General features: G+C 48.6%; 1 protein-coding gene across 1 annotated transcript in view; it reads right to left on the reverse strand.

Moving 5' to 3' along the window:
* LOC103117103 (bone morphogenetic protein 8A) overlaps positions 1–12,304 on the reverse strand; it is a 46,671-nt gene that overhangs the window by 18,164 nt on the left and 16,203 nt on the right. The window contains exons 2-3 of the mRNA XM_060206154.1: positions 1,050–1,239; positions 467–615 (exon numbers count right to left, since the gene is read on the reverse strand). Coding sequence (XP_060062137.1) covers positions 467–615; positions 1,050–1,239 — 339 coding nt within the window. The remainder of the gene's footprint in view (positions 1–466; positions 616–1,049; positions 1,240–12,304) is intronic.

A 12,304-nucleotide genomic window follows, 5' to 3' on the forward strand; every position in this document is an offset into this window, starting at 1 on the left:
CATTGGGCTTTTAAGCATGAGGTCCTGAGTTCAATCCCTGGCAGCACATGTGCCAGAGTGATATCTGGTCTTTCTCTTCCTATCTCTATCATAAATAAATAAATCTAGAAAAAGAAAGACAGAAAGTAAGGAAGCCAGGAAAGAAGAAAGAAGTAAAGAAACTCAGTGTAGATGACTGCTCCTGAGAATAGAAAGGTCACAAGCTTCTTGGAGAGAAAAGACATGGACCCACCGCTCAGCAGCTCTGAGCTGGTTCTGCAGGACAGGAGGGAGTCACGTGGATGGGGCCTCTGCTGCCCTACTGTGCCCTCTCAGCTCAAACACCACCACAGTGCGGCAGGATCAACCCCCCAAAAAGGAACAGTGGACAAAGGTGTGGCTCCACGCCAAGGAGCAGCTGCAGCTGTGCATATGGCCCCAGGCTGGAGGAGCCCCCAGAAGAGCATATGCTGAGCCCAAGTCTTACCATCCTCTGTTTCCACATAGAGGCGGAGTCCCAGGTCCTGATTACGGTTCAGCAACCATCGGTCACTGGCTGCTGTCACATCCAACACCAGCCAGCCCTCGTCCCCAGCTTGGAGCGTCTGAAGATCCAAAAACAACAAGTCAGACTCCCTGTGGACACGAAACAACAATTAACAGAGGGCAGAGGCCTGCACAGCTGCCTTTGTGTCCCTAGCACCCCCTGGGGGCCCTGCAGTGAGCCCATCCCCCAGCTCTGGGCCAGGCCTATGAGCCTCTCTGCATCATGCTCACTGCAGTACCCATGCTGCCAAAACAGCACTGCATCTTCGGTACAAAGTGTTGTTGTACCCACGTGCACACAGGGAAACTGAGGCTCAGGACCTCAATGCCCTCTCTGGCTCCACAGCCAGGACAGCAGGGTAGGGACTAGAAGCCAAGCCAGAGGATGGGCCTCCCTGCGGGTCTGGGGGCCAAGTGTCCCTCCTGCCCCAGGGGTGCTCCCGGGATACCCCTGTTCTCCAGGAAGTTGCTCCCAGGCTGGGCGATACAGTGCAGGCTGGCCCGGAAGCACGCTGGGGCCGCACCTGTTGGTGAGCTCCCTGACCACCTTGAACACGCTGATGTGGAGGGTCTGGTTGAGTGGGCGGCTGCTGGGCAGCTTGTAGATGCGGAACTGGGCAGCTGTGACTGCCTCCCCTGCCGGGATCTGGGTCAGGTCAAAGAGGAACTCCTTCCAGTGCGGCTCTGGGAGCCCCAGTGTGCAGTCACGCTCCACTGCAAGACAAAGCAGCCTGTCACTTGGCTGCAAGGTGGGCAGCAGAGGGACAGCCAAGGGGCTGCTCCCAGCTATGCCGCTTGGGGGAGCCAGGCCCTCGAGGCTGGCCCCCCACAAGGCTCCCACACAATACCTCACACCCAGGGCAGCTTCCATTCCTGGCCCTGCCTGTCCCACTCTGTCCTCCCAGCTCTGGGCCTCACAGAGGAGGCAGAGGCCGTGCCATTGCTCTGGGGAGACAGACAGAAAGGTGGGGTGGTGACTGGGAGACCCTGAGGGCATCTCAGCAGCATAGAGCTGGGACATGTGGGAGTGTGCGGGGACTCTGGATTGGAACTTGAAGGGTGACGGCCATGATGTCCAGGGAGAAGGTTGCTACAGAAGAGGGAACCTGGGTGAATAAAGACCTGGAGCTGAGGAGCAGGGGACATGGGTAGGGAGGTAACCACAGACTCCACATAGAGGAAGGGTGGGAGGAGGCTTCTGGAACAAGGTGGAGGAGGCAGAGGACCAGAGGGAGGCAGGGCTGGAATGAGACCAAAGCAGGAGTAACAGTTCCTGGGGGTTCTAGTCAGGTCCTAGCACAGACCAGGGTGGTGGGATCTAAGCAGGCTTCCCAGAGGAGATGTCTGATCTGGTCCAGAAGGCTGGCATGGAGTCTGGGGGCAGAGGAGGGGCTGGAAGAGGCAGAAAGGAGGGAATCTATGCAGAGGTGGCCTTGTACACACAGGTATGGAAGTGCAGGGGCCGCCCCAGATTAACTGTAGGGGAATGGGGTGTGCTAAGTCCTGCAGGAACTCTGGCTGAACACTTTGGGGTCTGGTCAGTGGGGGCCTGTGTCAGGGCAGCGGGGGAGGGGTGTGGTTGAGGGTGTGGGAGAACAACGCCTGGAGGGGCAAGGAAGATACTGGCTGGCAAGGGTAACCAAGGGGCCACCTGGAGGCGGGGGGCTGGGCCTTGGATGCACAATAAACCCCATGCTTCCCTGATGCCCAGAAGTACCCAGGACAGTCTATTTAGGGCAGCTCACTCAGGCCTCCTGTCACTTTCAAACACTCAAAATCTGTGTTTCCAGAAAGCGGGGGCAGGAGCCACCCAGAGCCTCCCCCAAAACCCAACACTGAGATTTTAATTACACGTCTGTGAGTCTTTTCAGAAATTCTCTCTCTGGCTGCTGGGCTCAGTGACCACAAGTCACCGGGTGGGTGGCAGAGCCGGATGTGGGAAGCACTTCCTGTTCCCTGGTGGGGACTGGCCCAGTGACAGACAGGCTGACAGCTGCGCTGGGTGCGGTCAGAGACAGGCAGGCCTGGGCAGGGGATGAGCTGTTTGTCCCCAGACCAGGGAGAAGAAAGGGAATGTCCACCATCCAGCAGGGGCCAGACACTCAGCAGCACCCACCTGGGGCTGGTTCAGGGCAGCGTGACGCAGGGTGAGGTCACTCTGCCAGGTGGTGATGCTCATCCTGAATGTCTACACCTGTGTCCCCTCTCCCTACAGTCTCTTCTCCTCCCTTCCTCTCTCTCTCTCCCTCTTCCCCCCGCCCCACACATCCTTGATGGCAGTTGTTCCTGTGGATCCAGGGACCACACATGGCCACAGTCATGTGGAAGTGTAAGAAGTCCTGCTTGGGGCCAGCAGACAGCTCACCTGGTAGAGTGCATGCTCGAGGCCCTGGGTTGGGGTCCCAGCACCACATGGGAGCACTGTGAACAGTAATGGGGGCTTCAGGGATGGTCGAGTGGTGCTGTGTGTCTCTGCTACCTCTCTGTTTCTCCCTGCCTCCCTCTCTGTATAAAAATAAGCTCAAGGTGGTGGTGTCATGCACGCTGGATGCCCAGGCTCTGCAATAAAAAAAACCCACAGTGCAGTGCAGGATAGAACAGGTCCCTGTTGCTGACTGTCACCGGTGTGATGGCTCAGAGTGAGAGATGGAGAGTGGCTGAGTCACACCCATTGCGGACCCCTCTCAAAGCATCTTATCTGCTAAAGGGGCTGAAGGGTGAGTCCTGGGCCTCACTGGGAATCTGTCCACAGGTCCAATGCTGATCCTATGGGTCAAGGGCTGTGGGAGCCACCCGCAGCTGCCAACTCTCTTTAGGCCCCAAACTCTGCTGCCCTCCCTTGCTGATCTAGGAGCACACGTGCACTGGGTAAAGAGAGTCTCAGTCAAGCAAACTGAGCCCCACTCCAAATGTCCATCCAGTAGGTCTGTGACATCCATATGCCAGCCGGTAGTTCCAGCACAGGGAAGAGTAGCTTCTCCCTGGCTGTCCCAGGAAGACACTAGAAAGCTGAACATTTTTAGGTAAATGACTTCCGTAGACATATGTGAAATATCCTGCATTTATCTTTAAAGCAGGCATTAGTATAACTGGCAAAATAAGAAAGTGCTCTCTTACTTTGTGTGTGTGTGTAGGTGTGTAGGTGTGTGTGTGTGTGTGTGTGTGTGTGTGTCCTGTAACCCTCTGGATCAACAGCCTTTTAGTAATTTCTCCTTTGGATCAGGAAAGGTATTTTACCAAAGCTCATGCTGGGACCTGGATTTCCCCTCAATTCCTCAGCAGGCTGCCCCTGATTTACCACTGAGAAGTATAGACACTGGCCAGTGGCTGAGGTTCCAGGTCCCAGCCTTGACTCTGCCAGTGACCTGGTACTTCCTGTGTGGCCTCAGACTCCCCAAATATGAAGTAAAAATATGGGCTCTTTTCTAGCATAAAAAGCAGGGATCATGAAGTAGGCAATGATGGGCATTCCTTGGGAATAGGGGAGAGGAGCTGACATCTAACTTCCTTATTTAATTGGCAGCTAAATCAATTACATCCATTAGGAGATGAAGTCTGAAGGTCAAAAGTCATTGGGGAGGTGATGAGGGAAAGGAAGATATCAATTCCCCCCTTTTTTTACAAAAAGATTTTATTTATTTATTGATGAGAAAGATAGGAGAGAGAAAGAACCAGACATCACTCTGGTACATGTGCTACCAGTGACCTCATGCTTGAGAGTCCACTGCCTTATCCACTCAATTTTCCTTTGCTTTTTTCTTCTTTTTCTAAAAGTGTTTTTATTTACATATTGAACAGAGACAGACAGAAATGGAAAGGGAAAAGGGAGACTGAGAAGGAGAGAGACAGCGAGACACCTGCAGCTCTGCTTCATCACTCGCAAAGCTTTACCCCTGCAGGTGGGGACCGGGGCTTGAACCCAGGTCCTTGAGCACTGTAACATGTGTGCTCAACCAGGTACACCACCATCCGGCCCCTTCAAGTTTCTTTTCTATATAAAAGCATGACTGGAGAAAACGTAAACATATGTCAGTTCAACTAGAAGGCAATTGGAAGGCTTCCTGGGAGCCCTCCTGCCACCTGCCTGACCTTTGTCCAGGAACTTACTCTTAAGGGCTCATTTGACGCAGGGGCAAATGAAAACTGTAAAAAGTCATGTTTGTTATTATAGTTGGCACTTGGTTATGGCTCAGCAGTATTTCCTTTACAGCACATCTTCACACCCAGCCTCCACAGTCCCTTATAACCAGGGTTTGGAATCTCCCAAAGATGCCCAGGCTCAGAGAGGCAGTACCTTTGCAATGCCAATGTGACCAGCCCTGAGTTGACTCTGGCACAAAGCAAAGATTGACTTTTTTTAAAGCTTGAATTACTCTTTTTTTTTTTAATTTAAAAGGTTTATTTATTTTTGACCTTTATTGTTTTTTTTTTTAATTTTTACTTATAAAAAAGGAAACACTGACAAAAACCATAGGATAAGAGGGATACAATTCCACACTATTCCCACCACCAGAACTCTGTATCCCATCCCCTCCCCTGATAGCTTTCCCATTCTTTATCCCTCTGAGAATATGGGCCCAGCATTATAGGGTGCAGAAGATGGAAGGTCTGGCTTCTGTAATAGCAAACTCCACAACACTGGAGCTCAGAGGACAGAGATCACTACTTATGTCTCCTTCCTCTTTCATACACACATGGAGATGTAACACAAGAGTCCAGTGAGCCTCCATTATAGTGAACTTCTACCATATGCTCCTGAAAAAATGGCATAAATTAGCCTAGGTACTGGACCCTGAAGCATGAGGTTCTGGGTTTGATTCCTGGCATCACATGTTCTACCTTTTAAAAATATTTTCTTTACTTATATATTAATGATAAAGATAGGAAGAGAGAGAGAGACAAAGAACCAGACATCACCCTGGCACATGTGCTGCTGAGGAATGAACTTGGGACCTTGTGCTTTATATAGCGCTTTATACTGTGCTACCTCCTGGACCACTATCACGTGCTTTATTCTTGCGATGCTCTATTTCTCTCTCTCTCTCACTGATAAATACATCTTTCCCCCAAATGGCACAAAAATCTCTCTGTGTAGTGATTGTTTGATGACCGTAGAAGGAAAGGTGAAGGTTTGTACAATGTAATTTCTTGGGTTTTCCCGGTGAAATTCTGCTGGCAGTATGGGGTTGGAAAGCTCATTCCTGGATTCCCTGGATTCCCTGGCATATTCAGACAGGATGGGTTGCTCCCTGCCTGTCCTATGTTCTGGACTCTAACCTTGGAGATATGTACTGCAAGGAATCTTTTTCTTTATCGTGGTTCTGGAAGTGAGGGGAGAGGGGATCACTGCTGTTTGGAGGAAGGTTTCTGGGCAACAAATAATCTCCTCACCTGCAAAATTATGGGGCAAAGATTCCTAATATGAGGGCTTCCCATAGTTTCACCTTAGTTGCCTGTGGGAGAAGACTCCTAACTGCTGTCTTATCATTATCTAGACTCCCCCTAAGAACATTCACTTTTCCCATGCCCATTCTTCTTCTTCTAGCGTTTGCCCTTCTTCCGTAGCCAGTCAACAGCGTCAGGTTGAGCTTGATGTAAAGTTTCGAGACCTCCTTTGAATCTGGAGAGATGGCAGTCGTTGACTATGTGGGTCATAGTCTGTCTGTAGCCGCAGGGGCAGTTTGGGTCGTCTCTGGCTCCCCAGCGATGGAACATAGCGGCGCACTGGCCATGGCCTGTTTGATAGCGATTGAGGAGGACCCAATCATAACGTGCTAGGTCAAAGCCGGGTTGACGCTTGCAGGGGTCTGTGATGAGGTGTTTGTTCTTTACCTCAGCTGACTGCCAACTCTGTTTCCAAGAGTCTGGAACAAAGAAGTTCAGTGTAGGTGTAGGGGACCAGATTGGGTGACGAGATGTCAAGCGTTGGACAGGGTGGGCGAAGATATCCGTGTATATTGGCAGGTCCAGTCGAGCGTAGACGCGGAAATGAACTTAGATGATGCCGCATCCCGACGAATATCTGGCGGGGCGATGTTGCTAAGAACTGGCAGCCATGGAACCGGGGTGGAACGGATGGTTCCAGAAATTATCCTCATGGAGGAATATAATTTGGAATCGACCAAGTGGACATGGGGGCTACGGAACCATACTGGGGCACAGTATTCTGCAGTGGAATAGCATAATGCCAGAGATGATGACTGTAGTGTGGAAGCGCTCGCGCCCCATGAGGAGCTGTCCAGTCTTGCAATGATGTTATTCCTCGCGCCCACCTTTGCTGCAGTTTTTATGAGATGTTTGTAAAATGATAGGGTGCGATCGAGAGTAACGCCAAGATAGACTGGCTGGGCTTCATGCCGGATTCTCGTATCCCCAAGCTGCACATTAAGCTCACGCGAGGCCGAGGCATGGTGTAGATGGAAAACAGTACTACTGCTAAACAACTACTAAAGCAGTATGATGAGTCGGGCGACCCAGATGTGGCTGACCATCTCATTGCCTCCCTGGATGCAGCATGTCAAGCCCGCTGGCAACAACTCACGGAAAGTCTGAACTTCACCCACTCAAGTAGGAAGACCTGGAAGCTTCTTCACAGTCTGGGTGCCGGTAGCCAACCCCCTCCCGTCTCCCATCCTCCTGTATCTCCAAACTCAGTGGCCAGTCACCTAACTCAAGTTGGACGTGCTAAGATCGACCCAGTCTGGAAAAGAGAAATTTCCCATGAGTGGTCATCCCACTTCCGGTTATCTTGTCCATCTCCCTTTACACTGTCTGAACTGGAAGACGCTTTGAAGAGGGTTAAACCGGGAACAGCTGCTGGCTATGATAACATCACCCCAGAACTCATTCTTAACCTGGGTCCCACGGCAAAGAAGTGGCTCGCTTCATTCCTGTCCCACATCTTGGAATCCGAATCTATGCCCAAAGTTTGGCGTCGTGCGAAGATAATAGCGGTTTTGAAACCAAAGAAAGACCCAACACTGGCCGCCAGCTATAGACCAATTTCTCTCCTCTCCGTGTGTTACAAACTCCTTGAGAGGCTGCTTCTGTCACATATTTCTCCTCTTACAGAGAAATTCCTATCACCCGCCCAAGCTGGTTTCCACCCAGGAAGATCTACCTGCGAACAAGCCCTGGCCCTCTCAACTTACATTGAAAATAGATTCCAGAAGAATTTAAAGACAGGTGCTGTCTTTGTTGATCTCACAGCAGCCTATGACACGGTCTGGCACCGTGGTCTCCTAGTCAAGATCTCAAGATGCCTGCCTCCATGGGTGGCCAACACTATATCGTTTCTTCTCCAAAACAGAAGATTCCGGGTGCATCTGGGTGACAAGTCTAGCAGATGGAGACTTGTCTCAAGTGGCCTCCCCCAGGGCTCTGTTCTGACTCCTACGCTATTTAATATTTACATCAATGACCTCCCAGAAACTTCTTCAAGGAAGTTCATCTACGTCGATGACATCTGCTGTGCAACTCAGGCATCCAAGTTCGACATCCTCGAGGAAACACTCACGAAAGACATGTCTCTGATATCTGATTACTGTAAAAAATGGCGATTAATCCCTAGCATTGCAAAAACGGTATCATCTGTTTTCCCATGCCCATTTAGGAATATTAACTCACTTATTCAATATATTTGCATAACAAAGCTTACTGCATGTGCAGTAAACAAGAGTGACCAGCCCTTGCTCCTGTGGAATTTACTTACAGTGGGGTAGGGAAGTCAGGTAGCAAACAAGAAAGTAGATAAACCAACCCACAACGACCCTGGGTCCATGCTCCCAGAGGGATAGAGAATGGGAAAGCTATCGGGGAGGGGATGGGATATGGAGATTGGGTGGTGGGAATTGTGTGGAGTTGTACCCCTCCTACCCTATGGTTTTGTTAATTTATCCTTTCTTAAATAAAAATTAATTAAAAAAAAAGTCTGGACTAGAGATGAGGCAGCCTTGAGTTTTATAATATTTTTGGTATACATTTTGTTTTTATTTGTTTTGCCTGAAATAAATTAGATTGTATTTGCAAAAAAAAAAAAAAGTAGATAAACCAGATCACTGTACAGAATGAGTGCTATGAAGGACCCCGAGAGAGAGGGCTAGCACTAGGAACAATTCAGGAAAATGGGGTGTCATGGGATACAGGCCATAATTATCAGCTCAAAAATGTTATGTCATATTCTTTACTTTACTTTGAAATAACTTTTTAAAATATTTATTTATTCCCTTTTTTGTTGCCCTTGTTTTATTGTTGTAGTTATTATTGCTGTTGTTACTGATGTCATTGTTGTTGGATAGGACAGAGAGAAATGGAGAGAGGAGGGAAAGACAGAGAGGGGGAAGCAACCCCCCTGCAGGTGGGGAGCCGGGGGCTCAAACCAGGATCCTTATGCTGGTCCTTGCGCTTTGTGCCACCTGCAGTTAACCTGCTGCCTGACTCCCAATCATTGTTGGGGTACATGTGCTGCTGGGGATTGATCTCAGAACTTCATGTTTGAGAACCTAATGCTTTATCCACTGTGCCACCTTCTGGACCTGATAACTTTTAAAACATTAATTATTAGTGAGAGAGAAAATGAAGGAAACACAGAGAACCAGAGGACTATTCTGGCATATGTGGTGCTAGGCTTGAACTGATGTTTATAAATGCTGAGTGCTACCTTCTGGACCAACAGTTTTAAATTTTGAGAAAAGTGTTAATAATAGTACAGAGAGAGACTTCAAGTGGTGTGGCCGTGGAGTAGCAGCCGCCACATGATCACTCCCCCAATCAACTAGGTGAGGCAATGAAGAATCGCCTGAAAGCTCCTCATTTTACACCTGGTACTTCTGAAGAAACTCACTTAGCCACACACAGGTGAGTGCAGCAGTCAGTGGCCAGTGGGCAGAAAAGGGGAGAGGGAGAGATTCTCAGGACAGAAGCCGGTCCTCCCAGCAGCTGGTGATGTCTTGATAGTTAGACAGTAGAGCACATGATAGACAGCAGGATGGTGGGAAGTTTCTGGGTACTTAACCTGTGACCTCAAGGGCATCAGGATATTGAACTTCTCTCAAAGATTCACCAGCCTATCAGGGAAAAAAACCTAGCATAAAAAACCTAAAGCTGGGAGTCGGGCTGTAGCGCAGCGGGTTAAGCGCGGGTGGTGCAAAGCACAAGGACTGGCATAAGGATCCCGGTTCGAACCCCGGCTCCCCACCTGCAGGGGAGTTGCTTCCCAGGCGGTGAAGCAGGTCTGCAGGTGTCTATCTTTCTCTCCTCCTCTCTGTCTTCCCCTCCTCTCTCCATTTCTCTCTGTCCTATCCAACAATGACAACAACAATAATAACTACAACAATAAAACAACAAGGGAATAAATAAATAAAATAAATATTTTTTTTAAAAAAAGGAAAAAAAAACAAAAACCTAAAGCTGTGTGGCCTGTCCAGACTGATACAGTTGGTTTAAAATAAATCCAGTCTGTCTCTTGAACACTCAAAGAAAGCACAATAATTAATTTCCAGAGGCCAGAATATGTGGAGAAAGGGCCCACTGTCTGGGAAGTCCATGCCATTATCTCCATAAGAGTCTGAGCGTGTTGATCCCGAGTTCCCTCCCACCTAAGGGAAAGAGACTTTAGGCAGGTCCCTCCTGACCTCATGAACTTATTATGATGGATGGGCTTTTCTGGGCGGGGCACCTTCCTGTACATGCTCCCCCATTCCTTTTGAACAAAGGCCATGCATTAATGTGTACGGCCAACTTGAAATATCCTGGCTTTACTCAAATGGCCCTCTTCCCTCCTGCCCGGAGGTGCTCTGTTTAATGCCCCCTTCCCCTTCTGCCCGGAGGTGCTTGTAATCCACCCTTAGAAAAAAAGGCTTACCTATGTATTGTAAGCTCATGACCGGATCCTATATGGTAACTTCCCAGCTAAGATCAGACACCTGACAGGTCAAGATTTGACTCTGCATTGTGTGTATGATTTAATGATTATTTCTACCTTCTCTCTGAACTTTGGGTATATATTTTGTACCCCCCAATAAATGAGTTGTCCTAAGAGGCTTCTCCTGGAGCTGACTGGTTGTGTGTTTTCTTCCTTTCTCTCTGTGCACATGACCCTCATAGCCAAAGCCCCCCTAGGGTCCCCAGAGGCCACCCTGATCTCTGCTGCCAGTGGCCAGGCAGGCAGAGAGCCCCAGGACGACCCATAAGAATACATACTAAAACACCACAGCAAGACCCTATTTTGTTGTCACAAACAATTGGCTGGCAACACGTGGAAGAATCTCCCCTCCAGGACTCACCCACCCACAAAATAAACACGTAGCCACAGCACAGTCTACTTGCTCAATGACAGAAATCACACTCAATGCACAAGCTTAGAAGCAACCAAACAGTGATGGCTGGATTTATGAACGATTAGACAGACACAGGTCTGGAAAAAATGGCAGAGATAATGAAGGCAATTCAAGAAACTAAACATACAGACACCAGAGCACCACCCAGTTCTGGCTTATGGTGGTGCTGGGGATCGAACCTGGAACCTAGAAGCCTCAGGCATGAAAGCCATTTGCATAACCATTATGCTATCTCCCTAGTCTAACATCTCACTTCTAAGAAATTATCCCAAATATATTTCACAAAAACTTAATATGCATGCATGCATAAGACTATATGTTACAGTAAGGTATTGTAATTTGTTGCAATAAAAGACTGAAGACAAGTCAATGTTCATCAACAGAAGGTATGATGAATAAACTATGGTGGATCTTCTTGATGAGGTGCCAAGAAATCATACACATTATGCAAAAAGTGATCTTCAGGATATGTTGTCATAAAAAAAACCACAAATGGGGAGTTGGGAGGTAGCACAGTGGGTTAAGCGCACATGGTGCAAAGCGCAAGAACCAGCATAAGGATCCCGGTTCGAGCCCCCGGCTCTCCACCTGCAGGGGAGTCGCTTCACAAGCGGTGAAGCAGGTCTGCAGGTGTCTCTCTTTCTCTCCCCCTCTCTGTCTTCCCCTCCTCTCTCCGTTTCTCTCTGTCCTATCTAACAACGACATCAATAACTACAAAAATAAACTAACCAGGGCAACAAAAGGGAATAAATGAATAAATATTTTTAAAAGAACTGCAGTGGCAGGACAGATTAAACACAGCTTTTATCTAAGAAAGGGTCAAAACAGAAATATCATAAAGAGGATATATGTCAAGTATCTATATGTGTATATAGATAACTGTACTTTTCCCCCTCTTTTATGCAACAGAGGGTAATGAAGTGGTGTGTGTATGATGCATCTGTGTATGATGCTACCCTAGTCCAATTTTTAATTCTTTATCAAGAGAAAGAGACAGAGATAGGGAAGACAGGAGGTATAAAAAGAGGGAGGGAGAGAGAGAAAGCGAGAGACAGAGAGACAGACAGACAGAGGGTAGGGAGAAGAGATAGGCAGACAGTATGAGATACCCATGTATGCTCCACCATCCACAGAATTCCCCCACAGAGTAGTCCATGGTGCTCCTATATGGTGCTGGGGACCAAACCTAGATGTCACTGAGTAAAGCATACACTTTACCATCTGAACTGTCTCCCAGCGTGGATAACTGCACTTCCTTTTCTTTCTTAAAAAAAAAAATTATTTCAGATAGAGACAGAGAAATTGAGTGGGAAGGGGAAGATAAAGGGGGGGGAGAGAGAGACTTGCAGCATTGCTTCACTGCTTATGAAACTTTCCCCCTGTATATGGAGACTAGGGGCTTGAACCCAGGTCCTTGTGCATTGTACTGTGTGTGCTCAACC

Source organism: Erinaceus europaeus, chromosome 13 (assembly GCF_950295315.1).
Source record: "Erinaceus europaeus chromosome 13, mEriEur2.1, whole genome shotgun sequence".
NCBI lineage: Eukaryota > Metazoa > Chordata > Mammalia > Eulipotyphla > Erinaceidae > Erinaceus > Erinaceus europaeus.